The sequence below is a fragment of the Patella vulgata genome, chromosome 2, assembly GCF_932274485.2.
Source record: "Patella vulgata chromosome 2, xgPatVulg1.2, whole genome shotgun sequence".
In the NCBI taxonomy this organism is placed as follows: Eukaryota; Metazoa; Mollusca; class Gastropoda; family Patellidae; genus Patella; species Patella vulgata.
In genome coordinates, this window is record NC_065880.2 from 87,550,336 (window position 1) to 87,574,853 (window position 24,518).

At 38.1% G+C, this 24,518-nt stretch overlaps 2 protein-coding genes across 2 annotated transcripts in view; one reads left to right on the forward strand and one right to left on the reverse strand.

Moving 5' to 3' along the window:
- The window catches only part of LOC126811516 (protein O-mannosyl-transferase TMTC1), a 74,940-nt gene extending 57,142 nt beyond the window's left edge, over positions 1 to 17,798 (forward strand). Inside the window, exons 10-18 of the mRNA XM_050537188.1 lie at positions 3,187 to 3,300; positions 4,076 to 4,219; positions 4,989 to 5,200; positions 5,860 to 5,995; positions 7,056 to 7,200; positions 8,012 to 8,149; positions 9,071 to 9,193; positions 9,947 to 10,024; positions 11,881 to 17,798. Of these exons, the coding sequence (XP_050393145.1) occupies positions 3,187 to 3,300; positions 4,076 to 4,219; positions 4,989 to 5,200; positions 5,860 to 5,995; positions 7,056 to 7,200; positions 8,012 to 8,149; positions 9,071 to 9,193; positions 9,947 to 10,024; positions 11,881 to 12,015 (1,225 nt within the window). The 3' untranslated portion in view covers positions 12,016 to 17,798. The remainder of the gene's footprint in view (positions 1 to 3,186; positions 3,301 to 4,075; positions 4,220 to 4,988; positions 5,201 to 5,859; positions 5,996 to 7,055; positions 7,201 to 8,011; positions 8,150 to 9,070; positions 9,194 to 9,946; positions 10,025 to 11,880) is intronic.
- A 4,522-nt stretch (positions 17,799 to 22,320) lies between these two features.
- On the reverse strand, positions 22,321 to 23,446 carry LOC126811523 (surfeit locus protein 1). The gene has a single exon (XM_050537211.2). It carries the CDS (start codon positions 23,352 to 23,354, stop codon positions 22,437 to 22,439), a length of 918 nt encoding a protein of 305 aa, XP_050393168.1. The 5' UTR covers positions 23,355 to 23,446; the 3' UTR covers positions 22,321 to 22,436.
- Between the last annotated feature and the right edge of the window lie 1,072 nt (positions 23,447 to 24,518).

Below are 24,518 nucleotides of genomic sequence, written 5' to 3' on the forward strand. Positions count from 1 at the left end.
TTGACCCTTTTACACTACCAAAAAATTAAAAGTGTCATGCCTGGCACGCTTAAAAATTTGTAATGTAAACGAGATAAAATAATGTCTAGACAGAGTTCAATGATGAGTAGAGATAAGAACTGTGATTGGTTGATAATTTGGAATGCAATAACTTGCATACATTGGCTCTATCAGGATTTTTCTCTGTCTTATGAACAGGGTGACCACCTTTTGTTTGATGATATTGCAGGAAATTTCAGAAAAATATATGTTGCTCAAAAGCCCTCTTATTTTCTGTGGAGCCGTGGGCGGCGGAGAATCTCACCCTGAACGCCGTAAGCGTGAGACCGCGTGTAAACTTACGAATTGTGTTGCAGAATGTCTGAGAAACAGAATTATAAGTTGTAGATTAAGTTTATGCCGAAAAATAGTTGTACGAATCTTTGAAAAAAGGTAATGTAATACTCAAATTGTAGATTATCATCGCGAGACTAGATTCACGCATATTACTGTATAGAAATCTTGCATGTGAGCAATTGCGGGACATTTTGGCTGGTTTTCGGGACGCAAAATGTGGGACGGGTGGTTACCCTACTTATGAAATGAAATGGGGTTTAACATCCTACTGTTCAGCAACTAAACTGGGCTAATGAAGACGGGCATACGCTATGAAGGAAATTTTGCCCGGGCAGCAGCGCTACGGCCTATTCTTATATCAAATTCCATCTGCCAAGGGATCTTTTACGTACACGCTAATGTGTACATGGGACCTCAGTTTTTCATCCCATCCAAACGACTAGACAACTGTCCTTGTCAGGCCCTCTGTCCTGCATCACTGACAAGGGGAAACCACATCCGAAAATCTGGATGAAATTTCTCGGCCAATGCAGGGATCAAACACCCGACCTCCAGGCTAGCGAGCCAGCGTCTTGCCCACTTAGCCACTGTGATCCCCCCTACTGATGAAATCAGGCTGTGTGCCTTTAGCTGATTGCATGTTCAAATATATGTAATTTGAGTAGATGCATTATCTATCATTAAAATATAAAGTTCTCCGTTTATGTATTTAAACTGAATATGATAGAAATATAACCAACACTTGATATCTCCCATATTGTCGGGGTTTTATCCACTATCAATTACTGTAAGAGTATTAGGGGATATTGTCAACATCATGAGTAGAGTCAGTGGGTTTAAGTTAAACACAATTTAAATCTTATCTTTACGAGTTGGTTTATAGCACTATACGATTGAGAGAGGCTTGCACCGCCTGCACACCTTGAGATCGAGAGAGGGTTACACCGTCTGCACTCAGAATCTCTTTCTAACCAGGAGTTAACTAAATATTACTATAACGGTAAAACGTAGCGTGCAGCTATTATATATTTCGAGATTATTGTTAGTTGAATAAAAAATTTTTTTTAGAACCTTTCTTAAGCATACATTATGCAAGAGCTAAATCTGCCTATTGCAGTTCTTTCTTCAGGCCTGAAATGTTATCTAAATTATTAATTAGACATTAATTAACTTATCCAGACCATAATCAACTCTTGATGGCATCGCTAGGCTGCGAAATTTATTGGATTAGGTTCCGATTTGATGTTCGACTTCCATTCATAATTAAATCATGAAATGGATAATCGAGACTATGTTTTTTTATCCTACCAACTTTTGTAATGATGATCGAGGCTAGGCCGAAAATTGAATCACTAAATTCTCGGTTCATATTGGATCAATTTGACTGAAATTTTCAGCACATTCCCTTTACAGTATCTTGTTTTTAACTATTATAGTGAGAACTGCCAGCTCTTTATCTAATCTCCCATAATAAATCTTTAAATTGCTTTTTGAAATGTACCTAACCTCAAATATCTAATTCAAAATGAAATTAGTTTTTTTCATATAAACCTGTCTCAAGGCGAGGGAAATTTTTCCTGCACACCACAAACATTACCAGTAATTAAATGAAATATGGTTTAAAGGCTTACTTTTCTGCAGTGGCGGCGCCAAGGGGAGGCAGGGGGGGGGGCATTTGCACCCCATAAATCTGGTCTGCCCTCTGTTTGCCCCCCACCCCCAATAATTTTAGAAAATAATACGTTATGATACGTTTCAATACCTTCTACGGTGAATAAATCCCACATCCCCACTCAGTCATAAACTTGCATGTTGGAAAGCATTTCCGACAGTCTGTTGTTCAAAATGTTCTTGGGGAGGTCCCCAATGGCTTTCTACTTTGGCGCTCACAAGGGGAATTCATTGAGGTTCGCAAGTCCGTTCGTTTGACATTTTATTCTCTGGTCGGATAAACTAGTGATCAGGCGACGGATGGTTTCTGGTCAGATCTATTTATCTCGACGATCGGTGCCTGACTGAATACTGTCAAACAGCATTTCCGGCAGTCTATTTTTCAAAACCCTCCGTAAGAACTCCCTACTTTGACGCTCGTGAGTGGGCTTCGTCGAGATTCGCAAGTCCGTTCGTTTGACACTTTACCTGAATGATCAGTGCCTGAAATACTGCCAGGCTGCATTTCCGGCAACCTGTTTTTAAAAGTTTTTGGGGGGACCCCCCCTCCCTACTCATAGTTGAAGCTTGTGCCTTTGCCCCCTTAACCTTGGACTTTGGCCCAGCTTTGCCGCTCCAATCACTGACGGCTGGCGCCGCCACTGCTTTTCTGCACCAACTGGGCTAATAACGGTCTTAGATGTACCTGACAAAATGTCAGGCACTAATGAAATAGTACCTGATATTTTCAACTTAGTGCCGGACATGTATTAATAATATCAATAAAAAAACCCAAATCAGTGCTGGACAAAATGACAGGCACCAGAGGTTTTGTGCCTGACAAAGTCTGAATCTGTGTCTGACATTGTCTGTGACAGGTGGCTTATTTCCAGGCTTGGGCTGTTAATTGAAATGTTAATTATAACTGTGTATCAACTGTCAGACTTTATTTATTTAATTACTCACTAAATGCCAACTATCTTGCAAGTTCGGAAAGAAATATAGTACAATTTTATTTCAATAATCTACATGCTCGAAGCAGTGGGAGGAAACCTAAGAACCCAGAGAAAACCCATGATGTTGGACAGGTATGCCTGCTGCTTGTTATGTACAAGCTAGGGATCAAGACCCCACCACTTGACTCAATGACAGACCTTATAGGGAATGTTTTTTTTTAAATTATTTTTTTTTATGTTTCAGATCTGGTGTTGTTACGTTACCTCATAACGCTAAAGTTCATTACAACTATGGAAATTATCTTAAAGATATTGGTAATATATCCGAGGCTATCTATCATTATCAAGAATCAGTGAGGTATGTTCCTTTACAACCTGAATCATTTCTCACCAACCATCCACCCGAATCCCATATCCACCCACATCCCATCTCTCACCATCCATCCACCATCCCATGTCTAACCATCCACATCCCATCTTTCACCATCCACATCCATGTTTCACCATCCACATCCACATCCATGTCTCACCATCCACATCATATGTCCCACCATCCACATTCTTGTCTCAACATCCACATCCCATCTATCATCCACATCTCACCATCCACATCCATGTCTCATCTTCCATATCACATGTCTAAACATCCACATCACATGTCTCAACATCCACATCTCATGTCTCACCATCCACGTTGCATGTCTCACCATCCACCATTCACATACGATGTCTCACCATCCACCACACCCCATGGCTACCATCAGTAATTGTATTAATTGTGTGTCTCACGATCAGTAATTGTATTAATTCTGTGTCCACCATCAGTAATTATATTTATTCTGTGTCTTGCAATCAGTAATTGTATTAATTCTGTGTCTCACCATCAGTAATTGTATTAATTCTGTGTCTCGCAATCAGTAATTGTATTAATTCTGTGTCCACCATCAGTAATTATATTTATTCTGTGTCTCGCAATCAGTAATTGTATTAATTCTGTGTCTCACCATCAGTAATTTTATTAAGTCTGTGTCTCACCATCAGTAATTGTATTAATTCTGTATGTCCACCATCAATAATTGTATAAATTGCATGTCTCACCATCACTGATTATATTAATTATGGTTATATTACAGATTATATCCACCACAACCCAGTGTTCATAATAACCTTGGTACTATTCTAACCAACCAATCATGGGCAACGTACCATTTTCGAGAAGCATTACGATATAATCCACAACATAAAGGTGCTCTAGTTAATCTAGGTAACATCTACCTGTAAGTAATTTCGTCATCAAGGTGATAATCCCCAGAGCCTTATTTATAACAATATTTAGGATATGTTAATAATATTGTCTTTTATTGGATGATATTTGACTTTCAGTTTATGCTAGGTTACCACTGTGGTGCAATGGGTTACGATAGGATTGTCCCTATTGAGTCCACGATCTGCTACATGCAGATACATTCGGATACGTTTCTGTATGATCAACACAATTTCCACAACTGACCTCAATATATAATAAGACCTAATAATATAACCACGATTTTAATCGCAGTATGAATCGGGATTGTGGGAACCTAGCATTATGAAAATGTAGAATCCTTATAATATTATAGTTTAGTTTTATGAATTATGAATGATTCCCCAGAATTCTTACTTAAAACTTTTTTCAGGTGAACAATTTTACAACTGTTAATTATATTAATCAAATCTAATCTCGAAATCTGATCATTTCTACCTTCAAAATCTGACAGTTTCTACCTTCGAAATCTGACCGTTTCTACCTTCGAAATGAAATCTGACAGTTTTTACCCTTCGAAATCTGACAGTTTTTACCTTTGAAATCTGATTAATTCTACGTTTGAAATCTGACCATTTCTCCCTCAAAATCTGATCATTTCTACCTTAGAAATCTGACCATTTCTACCTTTAAATTCTGACAGTTTCTGCCTTCAAAATCTGACCATTTCTACCATTGAGATCAAACCACTAAAAATTGTTTAAATTGTTCTTAAAATGTTTTGTCGTTTATTTTTCTTTCAGCCAAAGAAAAGATCGTGCAGCAGCTGAGAGACTGGTTAAACAAGCCTTGCGTATTGATCCCGACTATCTGGAAGGACTGCTGTCATTAAGTAAAATTATGATGGAATTAAAACGAAATGAAGAAGCGAAGTTTTACATAGAAAAAGCTGTAAAAGCTCATCCTAATTCTGCTGACGTTCATAATTTTAATGGTGCTTATTTACATTATAAAGGTAGGAAACTATTATTTTAGGCAACTAGGTGGGAGGGGGCGGGGGAGCATATCGAGACAGGTGTACCATGAAGGAAACTATTATTTTAGGCATCTAGGTGGCCGGTAGGGGGCAGGGGAGCATGTCGAGACAGGTGTACCATGTATGATGTGCTCGGAATGGTTGATTTTATTTTGAAGATAATCATCAAGTCTGAAATGAACAAATTTAAGAAGATGATTGCATCTTGGATGCTTTCTATGACAACTGACTCCCTGTTACAAAGATAAGTTGAAATATGAGTGGTTTAAAGATCGAGAGCGAGACATTAAATAATATATTGAAACAACACGAGTAATGTAAGTCACGAGTTGTTGTTTCAATAAATTACGCAATGTCTTAATCTCGAGACCATTAAACAACTTAAAATACAGACACTCGCACATACTTTGCAATGAAATACATCACGCAAGTTCAGAATTTCAACTAGCATAAATAATCTACGCTTGGCACATTATTTTAAATAATAATGGTACGCCAACATCAAAGGATGACGTCACATCTGTATTTTAATGTCATATATTGAATGACATTCCTTTCAGAGATGCATCTCCTACAATGATATAGTTGGTAAGCTATTTAAAATCTGGTTTTCAACCATAATATATTTATATTTTCAGGAAGATACGAGGAATCTGTGAGTAGTTTTCAGCGAGCGTATGCGTTAGATAGTCGAACGCCCCTTTATTTAATTAAAGCTGTGTCTGGTTTACAGATTCTAGGTGAAGTTAACGAAGCAGAAACACAATTAAACAGGTAAATACATAGAGGGAGGGATTTGGCGCAACGGTTAGAGAGTAGGATTTGTGACCTAACGGTTGCAGGTTCGAGACCCGAATTGTGCGTCAAATTCTTGTGTCCTTGAATAAGACACTTCATCCCTGTATTCCAGTCTACCCAGCTGTAAATGGGTACCGGTAGGATGGTGTATGTATTACACAAAAAACTGTTGCGCTCCTTGAAGCAGCATATGTTGGGGCTCTTTTTAACATTTAAAAAGAGTTCAGGGGTAAAGGGAGATAATCAGGCTTTACCTGTATCCTAGAGACTAGGATAGAAATTGTGTTGTGCTTTGAGCATAAACTTAGTTTGTGGATATAGCGTATTATAAATATGCACATTATTATGTTAATTATGTCAATCAAATGTTTCAACCTGGCGGAATTCTTTCAGAAGTGGGAACTTAATAACTTCCATGGGGCAAGGAGAATGAGTTTATCCAAAAATTAGAAAAATTTCTTAAAACTGTTGGAAAGTATTCTTGATATATCTGCCTGTCTGGTGTTGTGTTTTTGGTACAGTTATCTAGTTTGTGTTGAGTGGACATTAAACGCCATTTCTCTTTGTATCTCTACAACACCAAATCTGTAGTTTCAGTAAAGCTGTGTCTTGTGAAATCTCGCTATTGGTGTGTGGCCAATTTCGTTCACATTAGGGGGGGTTGGATGGCTGAATGGTTAGCGTGCGCGCGCTGTATCATAAAGTCTGTCATTGAGTCAACTGCCGTGGTTTCGAATCCCCGGTTGTACGTGACAAGGAGTAGGGTCGCTTGTCCAACCTCGTGGGTATTCTCCGGGTCCTCCGGTTTCCTCCACTGCTAAAGACCCCGATGCGCAAGCGAATTATTGAAATAAAATCAAACCATATGTTAGTCCCGAAATGACCTAGTTGTGTCGAGTGGACGTTAAACCCCATCTCTCTCTCTCTTTCTCTCTCTCTCGTTCATATTAGATCATATTCATCCATACATTCATAATTTTATTTTAGTTTATTGACATGATCACATATTAATTATCGTATTATTATTATATTATAGAGCTTTAAATAAGAAACCAAGCGTGGAGGTGATGGATCAACTTGGTTTGCTATATTATAAAACACAACGTCTTCCCGAATCTCTCACCATCTATAGAAATATCCTCAAACAAGCTCCAAATAGTACAGAAGCTGCTACTCATTATGTAAGTGACATCTTAAAGCAGACTCGTAATATAGTTCTGGTATTTTTAGAAAGATAATTTCCACTGACTTGGGAGTATATTGGGTGAATTGCTAGATGTTTCTGCATCCATCTTCATGTGATTAAAGGGGAATAACTCTTTTTATGTATCCGAAAATTTAACTTTTTTTAAATGCTGTCATTTTCATTAATTATCATTAACATGTACCTTTAAAACTAAAATTGTTCAGGCCTATTTTGATCTTGCTCTGTTGAAACTACATGTGATTGATCAATAATGATACATAGTCTGAGAAATAATTTGCAGGCCTCTAGGAATCAGTTATGGTGAGGTCGAAAGAAAGAGTTATGAATTATGATGAATCTAGAAAAGTTTTACTACCAGTCGTCCCTGATATAAATATATATACCATATATTAAATGAACAACTTTTGATAGACACAATAGAACTCTTGGCAGTTGAAATTTGAAATACGTGTAGGCCGTAGCACTGTTGTCCAGGCAACATATGATGTATGCAAGTCTTCATTAGTCTGGTTGGTGCAGAAAATGGGAAGAAATGGGGTTTAACACCTATTCAACACAAACTAGCTCATTTCGGGACTAACATATTGTTCAATTTTATATTCTTGTGAGTAGGTGTCTTTAGCCGTGGGAGGAAACTGGAGTACACAAGAAAACCCAAGAGGTTGGATAGGTATTCCTACTCCTTGTCACGTACAAGCAGGGAATTAAAACCACGCCACTTGACACTGTGACAGACCTTATGATCTAAAGCAAGTTCATTTCACATTGTTGTTGTTTATTTCCAGGCTCGTATATTATATAGTGAAAATGAGACGGACGAAGCTGAAAGTATTTCATTAAATGTGTTGAATCATGATCCTAACAATCTGCCTTGTTTACAATTAATGGTAGCCATTTCGGCCTCAAAAAAACAACTAAATAAGGTAAGCTTTTATTTATTCCCAGGATGTCGTTTAAAGATACATTATGGAAGATTAGATAAATAGGTAAATAATAGATAATGTAATGGGAATATGCTGAAAATTTGTGACAAATCCTCATTTTAATAACATTGTAGCCTCGATTGCCATTGTTACCATTGTAACGATAATAAACAAAGTCTTGATTATCCATTTTTGCAGTTAAACTTTAATGGCAATCATCAAGGTATTATGAATAATATTCAAAAATAATATTCGGGACTAACATGTAGTTCAATTTTATTTCAATAATTTGCTTGCACGAAGGACTCTTTTAGCAGTGGGAGGAAACCGGAGGACCCAGAGAAAACCCACGAGGTTGGATAGGCGACCCTACTCCTTGTCACATTCAAGTGGGGAATCGAAACCATGCCACTTAACTCAATGAAAGAAGGGGGGGAGGGGTGGATGGCCGAATGGTTAGCACATGTGCGTTGTATCTTAAGACCTGTCATTGAGTCAACTGGCTTGGTTTCGAATCCCCGGTTGTACGTGACAAGGAGTAGGGTCGCCTGTTCAACCTCATGGGTTTTCTACGAGTCCTCCAGTTTCCTCCCACTGCTAAAGACCCCTACGAGCAAGTGAATTATTGATATAAAATTAAACCAAATGTTAGTCCCGAAATGACCTAGTTTGTGTCGAGTGGACGTTAAACCCTATTTGTCTCTCTCTCATTGACAGACCTTGTGATCTTACGCCCATGTGTTAGACCATTCCATCACCCCCACCCCCCACCACCCCAATTATACCCTCCGCCCCCATGTGATTAGGATACTGAACTTACATCACAACCAGAATCCTATTTGAATCCCTGAGTAAAATCTGAATGATTCTTTTCAAATTGTGGATAATATGTCAATTAAATATATTTTTTCGTTACATCAGGCGATAGAATACAGTCACTTGGCATTAGATCTAGCAGACGGTAATGAGATGTTAATGTTGGAAATGAATTTTCAACTTGGTAATATTTACAGAGAAGTAAATGATCTTAAGAATTCTTTAAAGGTTAGTAAGAAAGGATTTTAACTCAACCCAAACCCTTATTTAGCTCATGTCAGCTTACCAGGGAGCGGGGGCACAGTGGCTAAGTGGGTGAGACGCTGGCTCGCTAGCCTGAGGTCGGGTGTTCGACCCCTGCATTGGCCGAGAAAGTTCATCCATATTTTCCAGCATGGTCCCCCCCTTGTCAGTGATTCAAGACTGACGGCCTGACAAGGACAGCTGTCTTGTCGTTCAGATGGGATGAAAAACCAAGGTCGTGCACATAAAAGATCCCTTTACAGTTGGAATTTGATATAAGAGTAGGCTGTAGTGCCGCTGTCCGGCCAAAGATTCCCTCATAGCACATTTCATTTCATAACTAGTTAGCTCTTATTTAACTACCGTCAGCCTACCAGGGTGGATAATTCTTAAACCCTAACCAGAGGGAGAGGGAGGGATGTGTCAACATCCACTTCCACTCGACACAAACTAGGTCATTTTGGGACTAACCTATTTTATTTCTATAATTCATATGCACATAGAATAATTTAGCAGTGAGAGGAAACCGGAGAAAGCCAAGAAGTAGATTTTACGTTTGAACCCCAGTCCACCTTGTAATGAACCAATGCCTTATTAAAAAAGATATAATAAAACTTCTCCAAAATGTTTCTTTCTTTCTGCTGATGAGCTATGTGGGCATATTTCCACTATTGCCTTGGTGATCTTTTATAATAAGAAGAAAATGTTACATTTTTTTTTTTTTTTTAATCTTTTCAGTGTTTTGAGAAATGTATTAAGATCAATTCAAATTATGTGATGGGATATTTACATGCTGGTGGAATACATCATTTACAGGTAGGTACAGGGGTGCCCGTAACGGCGCGAGGGCCAAGGTACCAAAAGATAGGGGGTGGGGGTCTCTAGAAAATTTTGAAATTTGTCAATTCCGAAAACGCTGTTTAGAGCGCCTTTATCATCTCATGAACTCGATTAACCAATTATAGACATCTGGCCAAGGCATGCACTTATAGCTGATAATGAGAGTGCGAGAGTCGGTTCGCGACCGACCAGAGAGCAATACATATCTATCATTTAAAAATGAATAGACTAGTAAAAAGGTTGAAAACTTTCAACATTAGGGCATGGGTATACATGTATACCCAGTAAAGGGCAGGGTACCATTTGTATACCCTGGTACCCGGGTTCAGGCGCCCCTGTACAGGTAGGCGGTTATTGAATAAAGTTACTAGAAAAGGCGGGATGGCTACTATTGGACTGTCATCAGTAACACACTACATGGAAGCAGATATTAACCCTCGTTATAAAAATAGTTGAGCTGACGAGAAAATATTTCTAGATAAGCATAGGCGTACGGGCTTGATGACAGTTAGGGGGGCAGAACGTGATATGCCCGAAAAAAAATTTCTGGTTTACAGAGAGCGCCGGTCTTCCTTGAGAGGCGAAGAGAGTGGAGCTTACCTTGCCCCCCCCCCCCCCAGGTGGCTGACTCGAATTCCAATCAATCGTTTACAGTCCACGACAAAGACCGTTGGGAGAAAATTTTGAAAATTTAACTGCAACAAACGCGTTTTCCTGCTATTCCAGCCTGTGAATACAGCAACTTCAATTTGGTCCAATATAGCCTACCTGGCTGACCGGAATTCCAAACAACCAATCAATCGTCGCTGGGTTAGGAGGTATACCCTCCCGGAGAAAATTTTGAAAGTTTAACCACCGCAAATGCGTTTTCTGCTATTCTAGCACGTGTAAACTCCAAAAGTATCCAATGGTTTTGTAACCGAAATCCCACTCTGAATTCAAACCATCCAATCAGACTGTTGCAGGTGCATTCACAAATAATAATCGATGCTCGAAAAATGTCGCACAAAGTAGAGCGACTCCAGGCAACATTTTTTAATCCATAGTCAACTCTGTACAAATTCGTGGTATTCAATTAAAAGAAAAGTAAAATTAGTGTTATATTAGGGCTCGATAACAGTAAGGGAAGCAAAACCAGAAATGCCCGAAAAAAATTCGGGTTTACAGACAGCGGCGCCGGTTTTCTTCGAGAGGCAAAGAAGAGATCCTGACCTTGTATGGACCCCGCAAGAAAATTTTGGAAAATTTGACAGCCGCAAACGCGTTTTCCTGCTATTCCAGCCCTTAAAATTAGTGTTTTATTAGATTTCGGGCACTTTATTTTGCCAAGTAGATGAAATAATATTTTTTTCACTTTACCCGTCTGCCCGAAAAGTCAGCTTGCCCGAAAGTTAGGGGGGCAGCTGCCCCCCCTTCCCCCCTGGTTCGTACTCCTATGTAGATAAGACGAAACACCTGGACATAGACACAACACCTTTTAATTAAAATCAGAGAAGTGGATGCCACTGTCTTGGTAAAATCTTCTGTCTCATCAAACAAGCAGTATGTCGAATATGTTGCACAGGAGTCATGGTGTGAACGTGATGTTTTCCGAGAAATTTTGTCAGGATTTTTTATCTGTGGATTCTCCTTGTCCGCAGTGCAGGCACGTGTCATGGGGGGTGGGGGGTCGGATGCAAGGAAATCAACTTCAAACTTTCAAAACACCCCATACCCGAATGACCTAGTTTATGTCGAGTGGACGATAAACACCCATTTCTCCCTTTCTCACTCAGTTCTTGTTTCATATTCCAGTGTGAAATAAATTTCACTTTTATTTATTTTTTTTTTAGAAAAACTTTTCAAAAGCGAAAGAGAATTATAACAAAGCTTTAAAAATTGATCCAAACAACGAAATGGCCAAAGAGAACCTGGCAAAATTAAAACGACAAGAACTCAAGGCAAACAACGCATCGAGAAAAACTTAAAGATAGCCAACAACGATTGAAATAGCGAAAGTTTTATCAATTTCTGGTCATGTAGTGGAGTGTGATTAATTGATTAATTACGCGCTTTAGATTATGTTAAAGTTGACAGTTCACAAAATGGACAGGGGTTGAACACACCATCGTATGTTTTCTCAAACCAGGTTGGTCACCATGTGTAAACACATATACCACAGCCAAGACTCTGATATACTACAGCTAGGACTCTGATATTCCATAGGCAGGACTCTGATACACCATAGCTAGGGCTCTGATATTCCATAGGCAGGACCTAGGGCTCTGATTATTCCATTGGCAGGACACTGATATACAATAGCCAAGCTCTGATATTCCATAATCCATAGCCAGGGTTCTGATATTCCATTAAGTGATATCACCCTTTATTTTGTGTGAAACTTGACAGCCCACACGATGGCCACATTTTGTACTAACAGTTTCTTTGTTTCTTTACACCATTTGCCTTGAAGTGTTTGTTTTCACAAGCTCTGGCTGTTTATGATTTATGTAACTTTGCTACTGAAGATCATTGAGTGAGTTTTTCAACCAGCGAATGAATCATCAGAGATCGACCACAAGGAGAATCTGACGAGTATTATTGATACATTTCACTAAAAATATTTACAATTACTTCTTACATTGTGCCAAATCGGATTATTTAATAATGAATATTTTAGATATACCATAGTTAGTATTATATATAAGTACTATAAAATATTATCACAATATTAATATCACATATTGGGTAATCTATAATAATATCTCACATTACATTGTGTATATTGATATCCCCCATTACATTCCATGTTGACGTCCCCCATTACATTGTATATGTTAGTATCTCACATTACATTGTGTATATTGATATCCCCACATTACATACAATGTTGACATCCCACATTACACCGTATGTGTTAGTATCTCACATTACATTGTGTATATTGATATCCCCATATTACATACAATGTTAACATCCCACATTACACCGTATGTGTTAGTATCTCACATTACATTGTGTATCTTAATATCTCACATTACATACAATCTCACATTATATTATGTATGTTAATGTCTCACATTACATTCAATGTTACTATCTCATACTATTACATACAGTGTTAATATCTTACATTACACACAACCTCACATTATGTTATTACCGGTATGTTAAAGTCCAAAATTACATTATGTATATTAATATCTCACAGTACATAGTATTACAATGTGTGTTAATATCTCACATTACATTGTGTATATTGATATCTCACATTACATTGTGTATATTGATATCTCACATTACATTGTGTATATTAATATCTCACATTACATTGTGTATATTAATATCTCACATTACATACAATGTCTCACATTACATACAATGTTAATGCCTCACAATACATACAATGTTAATGTATCACATTACATTATGTATATTGATATCTCACAATACATACAATGTATATATTAATATCTCACATTACATACAATGTCTCACATTACATTGTATATATTTTATACCCCTCCCCTCAATACATATCCTATCTTCATCCTGGTTGATGCAGGGGGGTTGGATGGCCGAATGGTTATGATGATCAAGGCTAGGCCAAAAATTCAATCGCTAAATTCTCGGTTCAGAGTGGATTAATGTGACTGAAATTTTCAACAAATTCCCTTTACATTATCTAGTTTTTATATGCCCACATTTTCATGTGGACGTACATTGTCGTATCCTGTCTGGCAGCCGCTGGTTAACTATTATAGTGAGAACTGCCACCTCTTTATCTAATCTCCCATAATGTATCTTTAACTGTATCTTGTCCCCGAACCAATCAATAAAAATTACTTGCAGGATGATCATGTTGTTCTTGGTATGTTGCCAGGGCTCACATTTGGATGATAATTTTTATGTACAAAAATTTTTCCCGCCAAACATTTTTATTTCTCAAGCAGGCCTATTAAAAATAATTACCGATATAATTATAATATACATGTTGCAATATGTTGTAGTTTAAATAATAAGTGATTTATTTTTTTTTTAAAATATATTCTTTACTTGCTGTTTAATTTATTTTGTACAGAGATAATGATAAAAAAAGATTTTTCACCCATAGTGATATTAATCTTATTGATAAAGATTATATTTACAAGAATGTCTTATTAAAGGGAATGTTTTTTCTGTGGTTTATTTTGTACAGAGATAATGATAAAAAAAAAGATTTTCACCCATAGTGATATTAATCTTATGGATAAAGATAATATTTTCAAGACTGTCTTATAAAAGAGAATTTTTTTTTCTGTGGTTTCTGCAAGTATGTTTACTCAATTTATAGCTTGCATTTATATATGCAGGCCAGTCATAGAGAAAATTATGTAAAAAGTCTAAAAATATAAAATAAAAACTATCAATGATCCTCAGATTTTTGATGTAAAGGGCATTTGATTGATCTGAATATAAAATTATATATTTTTAAAATTCCAAAATGATTGTTTATAGGTGTTAATTATAGAATTCATTATTACTGAAATTATAGAAGTCATTATTACTGAAATAATAGAATTCATTATTTTTGAAATTATAGAAGTCATTATTACTGAAATTATAGAAGTCATTATTACTGAAATTATTGTCCCCCGCCTTTCGAAGAAAGCAGGGGACTATTAAAATGGGTTCGTCCGTCTGTCTGTCTGTCCGTCTGTCTGTCCGTCTGTCTGTCCGTCACACTCTTTGGGACACAATAACTCTCTTCCTAATTGAGCTATAATGTTCAAACTTGGTGTATGTGTTTATTAGGTCAATGCCTTGATGGAGTTCGAAGATGAGCATTTTCCGCTTAGGGTAAGCAGAGATAAGCAATTTGATTGGTTGATGCTTTGGGACACGATAACTCTCTTCCTAATTGGGCTAGAATGTTCAAACTTGGTGTATGTGTTGATTAGGTCAATGCCTTGATGGAGTTCGAAGATGAGCATTTTCCGCTTAGGGTAAGCAGAGATAAGCAATTTGATTGGTTGATGCTTTGGGACACGATAACTTTTAATTGAGCTAGAATGTTCAAACTTGGTGTATGTGTTTATTAGGTCAATGCCTTGATGGAGTTCGAAGATGAGCATTTTCCGCTTAGGGTAAGCAGAGATAAGCAATTTGATTGGTTGATACTTTGGGGCACGATAACTCTCTTCCTAATTGAGCTAGAATGTTCAAACTTGGTGTATGTGTTGATTAGGTCAATGCCTTGATGGAGTTCGAAGATGAGCATTTTCCGCTTAGGGTAAGCAGAGATAAGCAATTTGATTGGTTGATGCTTTGGGACACGATAACTTTAGTTCTAATTAAGTGAGATTGATGAAACTTGGTGTATAGTTTCATTACAGTAATACCTTGACTAAGTTTGATAATGAGCATTTTCTGCTCAGGGTAAGCAGAGCGATACGCAATTTGATTGGTCGAGACTTTGGAAAACAATAACTCTCCTACTTTGATTGTCGAGACTTTGGAAAACAATAACTCTCCTACTTTGATTGTCCCCCGCCTTTCGAAGAAAGCAGGGAACTATTAAAATGGGTTCGTCCGTCTGTCTGTTTGTCTGTCTGTCCGTTCCGCTTATGGTAAGCAGAGATAAACAATTTGATTGGTTGATCTTCGAATTGAGTAAATGTTCATGCTTATTGTCCCCCGCCTTTCGAAGAAAGCAGGGAACTATTAAAATGGGTTCGTTCGTCCGTCTGTCTGTTTGTCTGTCCGTTCCGCTTAGGGTAAGCAGAGATAAACAATTTGATTGGTTGATGCTTTGGGACACTATAACTTTAGTTCTAATTAAGTAGATAAACAATTTGATTGGTTGATGCTTTGGGACACTATAACTTTAGTTCTAATTAAGTGAGAGTGATGAAACTTGGTGTATAGTTTCATTACAGTAATACCTTGACTAAGATCGATAATGAGCATTTTCTGCTCAGATTAAGCAGAGCGATAAGCAATTTGATTTGCTGAGACTTTGGAACACAATAACTCTCCTTCGAATTGAGTTAAAATGTTCATTTTATCCTATTTTGATGAAACTTGAAATATATGTTTATGTCCCGGTACCTTTCGATATTGGCATGTATCGGATAAATATTTCATGGATTATGCCCCCTGACTGTACAAAAGATTATTTTTAGCTAGTGGGCCCTCTCAAGGTCACAATTTTTATACGCCCACGTATAAATGTGGAGGTATATTGTCCACGATTTCTTGTACATGCCCCAACGCCAAAAGTTATGATCCAATTGTTTTGAAATTGATATATGTTTACATTAGTAAGATGAAGGAGTCCAATTAATTTTAATAATTTCCGTTTATTACGTCAAGGGTTACGGCCCTTGTTTCATTTTGTTGAACGCCAAAAGTTATCATCCAATCTTTGTGAAATTTATATGCATTATTTAAATTAGTGAAACGAAGAAGCCCTTTGAATTTCTGTTTATTACGTCTAGAGTTAGAGTTATGGCCCTCTTTTCACTTTATTGTCCCCCGCCTTTCGAAGAAAGCAGGGGACTATTAAAATGGGTTCGTCCGTCTGTCTGTCTGTCACACTTTTTGGGACACAATAACTCTTTCTAATTTACCTAGAATGGTCAAACTTGGTGCAGGTGTTTATTAGGTCAGTGTCTTGATGGAATTCGAAGATGAGCATTTTCTGCTTAGGGGAAGCAATTTGATTGGTTGATGCTTTGGGGCACGATAACTTTAGTTCTAATTAAGTGAGAGTGATGAAACTTGACTAAGTTCGATTATGAGCATTTTCTGCTCAGGGTAAGCAGAGTGATAAGCAATTTGATTGGTTGAGACTTTGGAACACAATAACTCTCCTAATTGAGGTAGAATGTTTAAACTTGGCGTAGGTGAATGTTTAAACTTGATGTAGATGTTCATTAGGAGAATGTTTAAACTTGATGTAGATGTTCATTAGGTGAATGTCTTGACTGAGTTCAATGATAAACATTTCGAGCTGACGCTAGCTAAGCAGAGCTAATTGATTTCATTTGTCGATGGTTTGGGACAAGATAATCTTGATTCTGTCTGGTAGAGAATGATGAAACTTAATGTATGGTTTAAATGCTTGATACTTTTGAAAAAAATAAATGTGCGATTAATTAATATGTGTCATCTTTTTATTTCGGTATTTCGGCGGGGGACATCAGCCTCACTGTTGGCTTGTAGAAGTCATTATTACTGAAATTATAGAATTTATTATTACTGAAATTATAGAATTTATTATTACTTGAATTATAGAAGTCATTATTACTGAAATTATAGAAGTCATTATTACTGAAATTATAGAAGTCATTATTACTGAAATTATAGAAGTCATTATTACTGAAATTATAGAATTATTTTGTGGTATTGATTAATTAATTAATAGTGTTAATACCTACCTTGTATACTATATAACCTATCATTGTTCACTATTGGTCGTATTGGATTGTCTGGCACAATATAGCCTGGCTGGTGCTGACATGTCATTAAATACCATTTCATTTCATTAGTATTCATTGATAACTTGATGTATGTAAATATTATTGTTATATTACCCTTATCATATGTCTATAGGAATAATTGTGTCGTGTACATATTATAAAAACTATTATGGCAGTCAATGATAACGTCATGTACATATTATAAAAACTATTATGGCAGTCAATGATAACGTCATTTACATATTATAAAAACTATTATGGCAGTCAATGTAGTTGTTGAGTTTTAAATAATAAACATTCAAATATTATGTTCTTTTTTTATATACATCCATATTTCATGTAGGGGAGGGGTATATTGTCATCCCCCCGACTGTCTGTCAGTCTTTTGTTCCCAATTCTTGTTGGTCCTCTTCCAATCATTGGACTGATTTTACAAACCTGACGGATCGGGATGAACCCTATCACAATTCATAGATTTTGAGGACATAGAGATAGTGAGAGAGAGAAATGGGGTTTAACGTCCACTCAACACAAACTAGGACATTTCGGGGCTAACATGATTCAATTTTATTTCAATAAATGGCTGGCGCATAGGGGTCTTTAGCAGTGGGAGGAAACCGGAGAAAACCCTTGAGGTTGGACAGGGGACCCTACTTCTTGTCACATACAACAGGGGAATCGAAACCACGCCAGTTGTCTCAATGACAGACCTTTTGATACAACGCGCACACGGTAACCATTCGGCCATCCAAACCCCCTTTGAGGACATAGACTGTAGCCTATTAAAATCTATAGTTAACCAGACACTGCCTGTCTCAGACTTCATGTATATAAAATAAAAGTAAATTTAATCCTGACATGCTGCCTAGATGGTTCGGTGAGTAGCCTACAATCCTGACTCATTAATCTGGAAGTCCCGGTTTCAAGCTTGTTCCTCACGATTTTCCAGCCTTGTCATTGGTGCAGAAGAGGGTCATGCAAGGAAAACTATACCTTGGGATATCCGATTGGGCATATTCCTGGTCGAGCGTATGAAAAAAAGGGTAGAACATGTCCGGAATATATGGGTGAAATTAGCATCTAGTCATTCGGATAGGATAAAAAACCCAACATCCCATGTATTCCAGATGAAAAATGAAATAAGGGCACACTGTCATGGCAAAATCCCGGTTTTGTGCAGAAAAGTAATATCGTAAAGCCCATTTCATTTTTCGTTTTTTATGCAACTGTTTGATAAAAGGATTGAATTCCACGTATTGCAGTAAATATATCATCTTCCGTCAAGGTCGGATTAAGGCATGGTCTTTAGGGGCTGCAGCTCACCACCATGTATTTGAAATGAAATGAAATTGGGTTTAACATCCTACCGTTCTGCTCCGAATTGGGCTAATGAAGACGGGCATACGCCATACAGTGTGCTATGAGGGAAATTTTGCCCGGACAGTGGCAATACGGCCTACTCTTATATCAAATTCCAACTGACTGTTAAGCGATCTTTTACGTGGTCGCCAATGTGTACATGGGATCTCGTTTTTTTGTCCCATCCGATTGACTAGACAGCTGTCCTTGTCAGACCCTCAATCCTGTATCACTGACAAAGGGGAACCACGCTGGAAAATCTGGATGAACTTTCTCGGCCAATGCAGGGATCGAACACCCGACCTCCAGGCTAGCGAGCCAGCGTCTTACCCACTTAGCCATCATGGCCCCGTATCCTGAATATGAGAAGAATGAAAGCTAGTGACCCCCTTAAATTGACCAATCAGTTGTGTTTGCAATGTCAAAGACTGTTGATGATATTGAGTTAGAGACGTGCCTCTTTTTATTCCTTATACCCAAAGGATGGCCTGTATTTTTTTTGGTGCATTTCCGACCCCCAGGGACAGCCACACCCAATCTTTTTGTGTGTCTGTGTCATAAGACTGACATCTACTAGATTCTTCTCTGTTGGCCGCGAGACTTCAGTTATCTACTAGATCCTCCTCTGTTGGCCATGAGACTTCAGACATCACCTAGATCCTCCTCTGTTGGCCACGAGACTTCAGACATCACCTAGATCCTCCTCTGTTGGCCACGAGACTTCAGACATCACCTAGATCCTCCTCTGTTGGCCACGAGACTTCAGACATCACCTAGATCCTCCTCTGTTGGCCACGAGACTTCAGACATCACCTATATCCTCCAGTTTTGTCGGCAGTAAACCTCTAAATTTATCATCTGATAGCTTTTCATTATGCTCCCATTTTACTGAGTTTTAACGGTAAATTTAAGATTCTGGTTGTATGCCATTCCCAATATTGAATTAATTGGAACATAAATGAAATGGGATTTAATGTCCTATTGTTCTGCACTGACTGGGCTAATAAACGCCATACAGAGCTATGAGGGACAGGGGCACTACAGCCTACTCTTTAATTTCGAATACCAACTTCCAAGCTAGCCTGGAGTTCGGGCATTGGCCGAGAAAGTTCATCCAGATTTTCCAGCATGGTTTCCCCTTGTCAGTGATGCAGAACGGAGGGCCTGACAAGGACAGCTGTCTAGTCGTTCCGATGGGACGAAAAACCGAGGTCCTGTGTACAAATTGTCGTGCACATAAATGATCCCTTGACAGTTGGAATTCGATATAAGAGTAGGCCGTAGTGCTGCTTTCTGGACAAAATTTCACCCATAGTCCACTGTTTGGTGTATGCTTGCTTCATTAGCCCAGGTTAGGAGCAGAACAGTAGGACGTTAAACACCCCATTTCATTTCATTTCCAACTGTCATGGGTTCTTTTATGTGCATGGCGCATGCCAATGTGTACACAGGACCTAGGTTTTTCGACCCATCCAATCAATTATACCTTGTCCATTGCCACTGACAAGGGGAAACCACGCCGGAAAATCTTGATGAACTTTCTCAGCCAACACTAGGTCATTTCAGGACTAACATACAGTTCAATTTTATTTTAAATAATTCGCTTGTGGGTAGGGTTCTTTAGCAGTGGGAAGTAACTTAAAAACACGGAGAAAATCCACAGGGTTGTCCGGGTGACCCTACTCCTTGCCACGTACAAGCGGGGATTTGAAACCACGCCACTTGACTTATGAGAGAAATGAAATGAATTGAAATGAAGTTTAACATCCTACTGTTCTGTTCCTAACCTGGGCTAATGAAGACGGGCATACGCCATACAGTGTGCTATGAGGAAAATTTTGCCCGGGCAGCGGCACTATCGCCTACTCTTATATTGAATTCCAACTGCCAGGGGATCTTTTACGTGCATTCCAATATAAACACGGGACCTCGGTTTGCGTATCATCCGAAGGACTAGACAGCTGTCCTTGTCAGGCCCTCCGTTCTGCGCCACTGACAAGGGGAAACCACGTCGGAAAATCTGGATGAAGTTTCTCGGCTAATGCAGGGATCGAACACCCGACCTCCAGGCTAGCGAGCCAGCATATTAACCACCTAGCCACCGCAGCTCCGACTTATGGCAGACCATGTGATTTAACGCACATGCTTCAAACCATTCAGCCATCCAACCCCTCAGACTTCTACTGTGCTTCACTTCCCAATGACGATTCTGTATAACTATAAAGGGAACACAATAACAGAACACAATTTTTATGGGAAACAATCACTGGTTTTATTCTAAAAGCATGACGTTTCGACAAGTATCCTCTTATCGTTATCAAGCACAATGACATTTAGTAAACTTGAGGTCAATGTATATGAAATTCATAGTTATTTAATCTATGTAAATGGTTTCACTATGAATTTTGTATATATTGACCTCAAGTTTACTAAATGTCATTGTGCTTGATAACGATAAGAGGATACTTGTCGAAACGTCGTGCTTTTAGAATAAAACCAGTGATTGTTTCCCATAAAAAATGTGTTCTGTTATTGTGTTACCTAATCACTAAATGCCTCTCAAAGATTATAAAGGGAACAGCCATACAATCTCACTTTAACCTGAAGAGTTCATTAAGAGGAACGAAACTATCGCCTCATGTGAGAAATCTGGAACGGCTACCCGACACTTATATAGATTTCCAATTTTAGTTTATAAAAAAGCATCAAAAAATCGGAACGGTTCAGTGGTCACAAGAAATTGTGCATGGACTGTAGGCTAACGGACAATGGGAACGCTTGAAAAACACAAGAAATTCAATAGAGAGAGAGAGAGAAACGGGGTTTAACGTCCACTCGACACAAACTAGGTCATTTAGGGACTAATATATGGTTTAATTTTTATTTACATAATTCGCTTGCGCGTAGGGGTGTTTAGCAGTGGGAGGAAACCGAAGGACCGGGAGAAAACCCACGAGGTTGGACAGGCGACCCTGCTCCTTGCCACATACAACCTGGGATTCGAAACCACGCCAGTCAACTCAATGACAGACTTTATGATACAGCGCGCGCACGCTAACCATTCAGCCATCCCCCCCCCCCTAGAAATTCAATAACATACTATCGTACATTAAATATGTATTTCTAGACAGCATTTGGAAACAACCAAGATCAGATCCATACAACTTGATTAAAATACAGATCTATCTTTTATTTCGTTTTTTTTTATACTTTCGATGGCCTCTACTACATGAAGATCTGACCGGTGGGAGTAAAAGGTTGCATCAGAGGTTGTACGAAAGGCTTTTGACCCTATGACGTCAGACATTGATTAATCAATCATCGTTTACCAACAGTTCCGTGCATCGCACGCCAAGTAGTCGCCTTAACAGATGGTTTCATTGGCTAATCCCTCACGCCATCCTGGAAGCAAGTTATATAACAACTCTTCCAGAGAAATAAAACGAAATTTTGAACTATAAAAAACGAAACAAAATAGGATATGTGCTTTAATCAGATTTAGATCTATATATTTTTTTACAATTAATAATATAAGTCTTCAAAAAAAATCATTTTATTGTCACAATCTACCTAGACACATATTTACTTCACTTTGCTTTCATTCTAGAAATATAGTCCATGGCCCTATCTGGTATGGCTTTGTTATAATAAGTTTTTTTCCACATCCAAAATGTAAGAAAAGACAGCGTGTACCAGGTAAAAATATAGCTCAAATGTTCATTTCGTAACTGTACTTTTGTTTGCCCGCCAATCGGACCACCAGGAATGGTGGATTCGTAGACTGCATCAATAAATATTGGTTCTGTATTTGCGATTTCCGCCATTAGGTCTATGTCCCGATACATCCAATAACCATATTTTGTTGGATCAGTTGCCGATTTGGACATGAAAACATTTCTCTGCTCGTTTTTCCTAACAACACCCACTAATTCTATTTCTCCTTCTATTTGCCCCTCGGGGCGTTTTTCCGCTGGAATTAATCGTTTTGGAACATATCCTCTATTAACTAATATTGTTCGATTACTGTCTGATAAAATAAACGGCACCACAATGTAGCCACCAATCGTAGACGTTGCTTGCATGTTTCCTTCTGTTCCCAACTTTGCAATGATATTGTGTCTGGGACCAATAACCATTTCCTTGCTATAATCAAACCTCCCCCGTACTTTGACCTTTCTGTATTCAAGTTCTTCAACTTCTTTCCGGGTCTGCGGTAACGGAACTGGTGGAGCGGTTGTCTTTTCTTCAAGAAGTTTTATCATCTCTAATTTCTGTTCTCGGCGTTTAATCTGCCAGGTACCCAAACAAAAAGATGTTACAGGGATTATCAACATAAATCCTGCTTGTCCCCAGTTTGATATTCTACCGATCGGTCGAATCGGTGACGATCTAGGAACTTGTTTGTCGTGGCATTTACATGCCGTGCGAAACGACCGTAACTGTTGTCTTAAACTAGAGTAAATGTTTTTCACGGCAAACATGGTGTATTTAGCAGACGATTGCATGACTGTCACTTCAATAAAAACAAATTACATAAACACAAAAATTGTGCGTTCTAACAAGCCTTGACATTTTTTTTTTGTTACACTGGTAGTGACCTCCCCTTGGTTAGGTAAAAATGTAAGATTATTTCTTTAAAACGAAACCTATTGGAAATAAATAATTAATTCATCATTTTCCATTCTCTAATTTTTTCTAACCGTGTTTAGTAAAGAAAAGAAAAATAAAACGAAAATATCGTTTCCAAAAGAATAGAAACCGGGTCGCAAGTAATTTGCTCGATTAATGAATGGGAGGGAACTCTATTTAGAAAGCTTGTCTCGATGGGATCAGACTGATTACTCTTTCATCCATTGATTTTAATATCAATATTAAATCCATGCCATATCTTCGGTTATAACATTATTTTGGGGGATATTTCGATGATATTAGGTTTTATAAACATCATGGACCCAACATGTTACAATTCTGTAATACAAATTTTGAAAGGGGGTTGACCATCTCGATTTTTTTTCTCTTCAAAGGAATGATACGAGTTCTTAATCCGGGATGTGGTCACAACGGCCCTCACACTGATCAGCAGTGAATTTTCGCTAGGCCGTTACCATCACTGATAAGGACGACATCGATGCGACTTAATGAGACAGAAATATTAACTTTTTTCCTGCGACAAATTAAATTCTAAAACATTTTTTTTATGTATTCCAATATAAATAAAGGCGTTTGACGTATTTGTAGGAAAAAATTATTTCCTATTTAGTGTAAATGGGTTTAAAATGACTAAAAGGCAGCATTCCGCCCGAAGCAGTAACGTCTTACGTAAACAATGCACGCGCCATTCAGCCAATGATATTGACCCCGCGTGCTGTGACGGCACGTGTTAAGGCGGTGGTACTTTTTACCGCCGACCACCGCCGACTACCGCCGACCAAATGCTTTTTACCGCCGACCGTCGTGTAATTAACGCCGACCAAATACTTTTTACCGCCGACCGCATTGTAATGACTTTCGACCGTAATATAATTACCGCCGACCAAATACTTGTTACCGCCGACCAAATGCTTAATGATTCCTTGTTACCGCCGACTATTTTACGGTTGTTTTTTTTATAAAAAAGAATACAAGAATGTTATTTTTTATTTGAGGTGTAATCACGTACAACTGTCGAA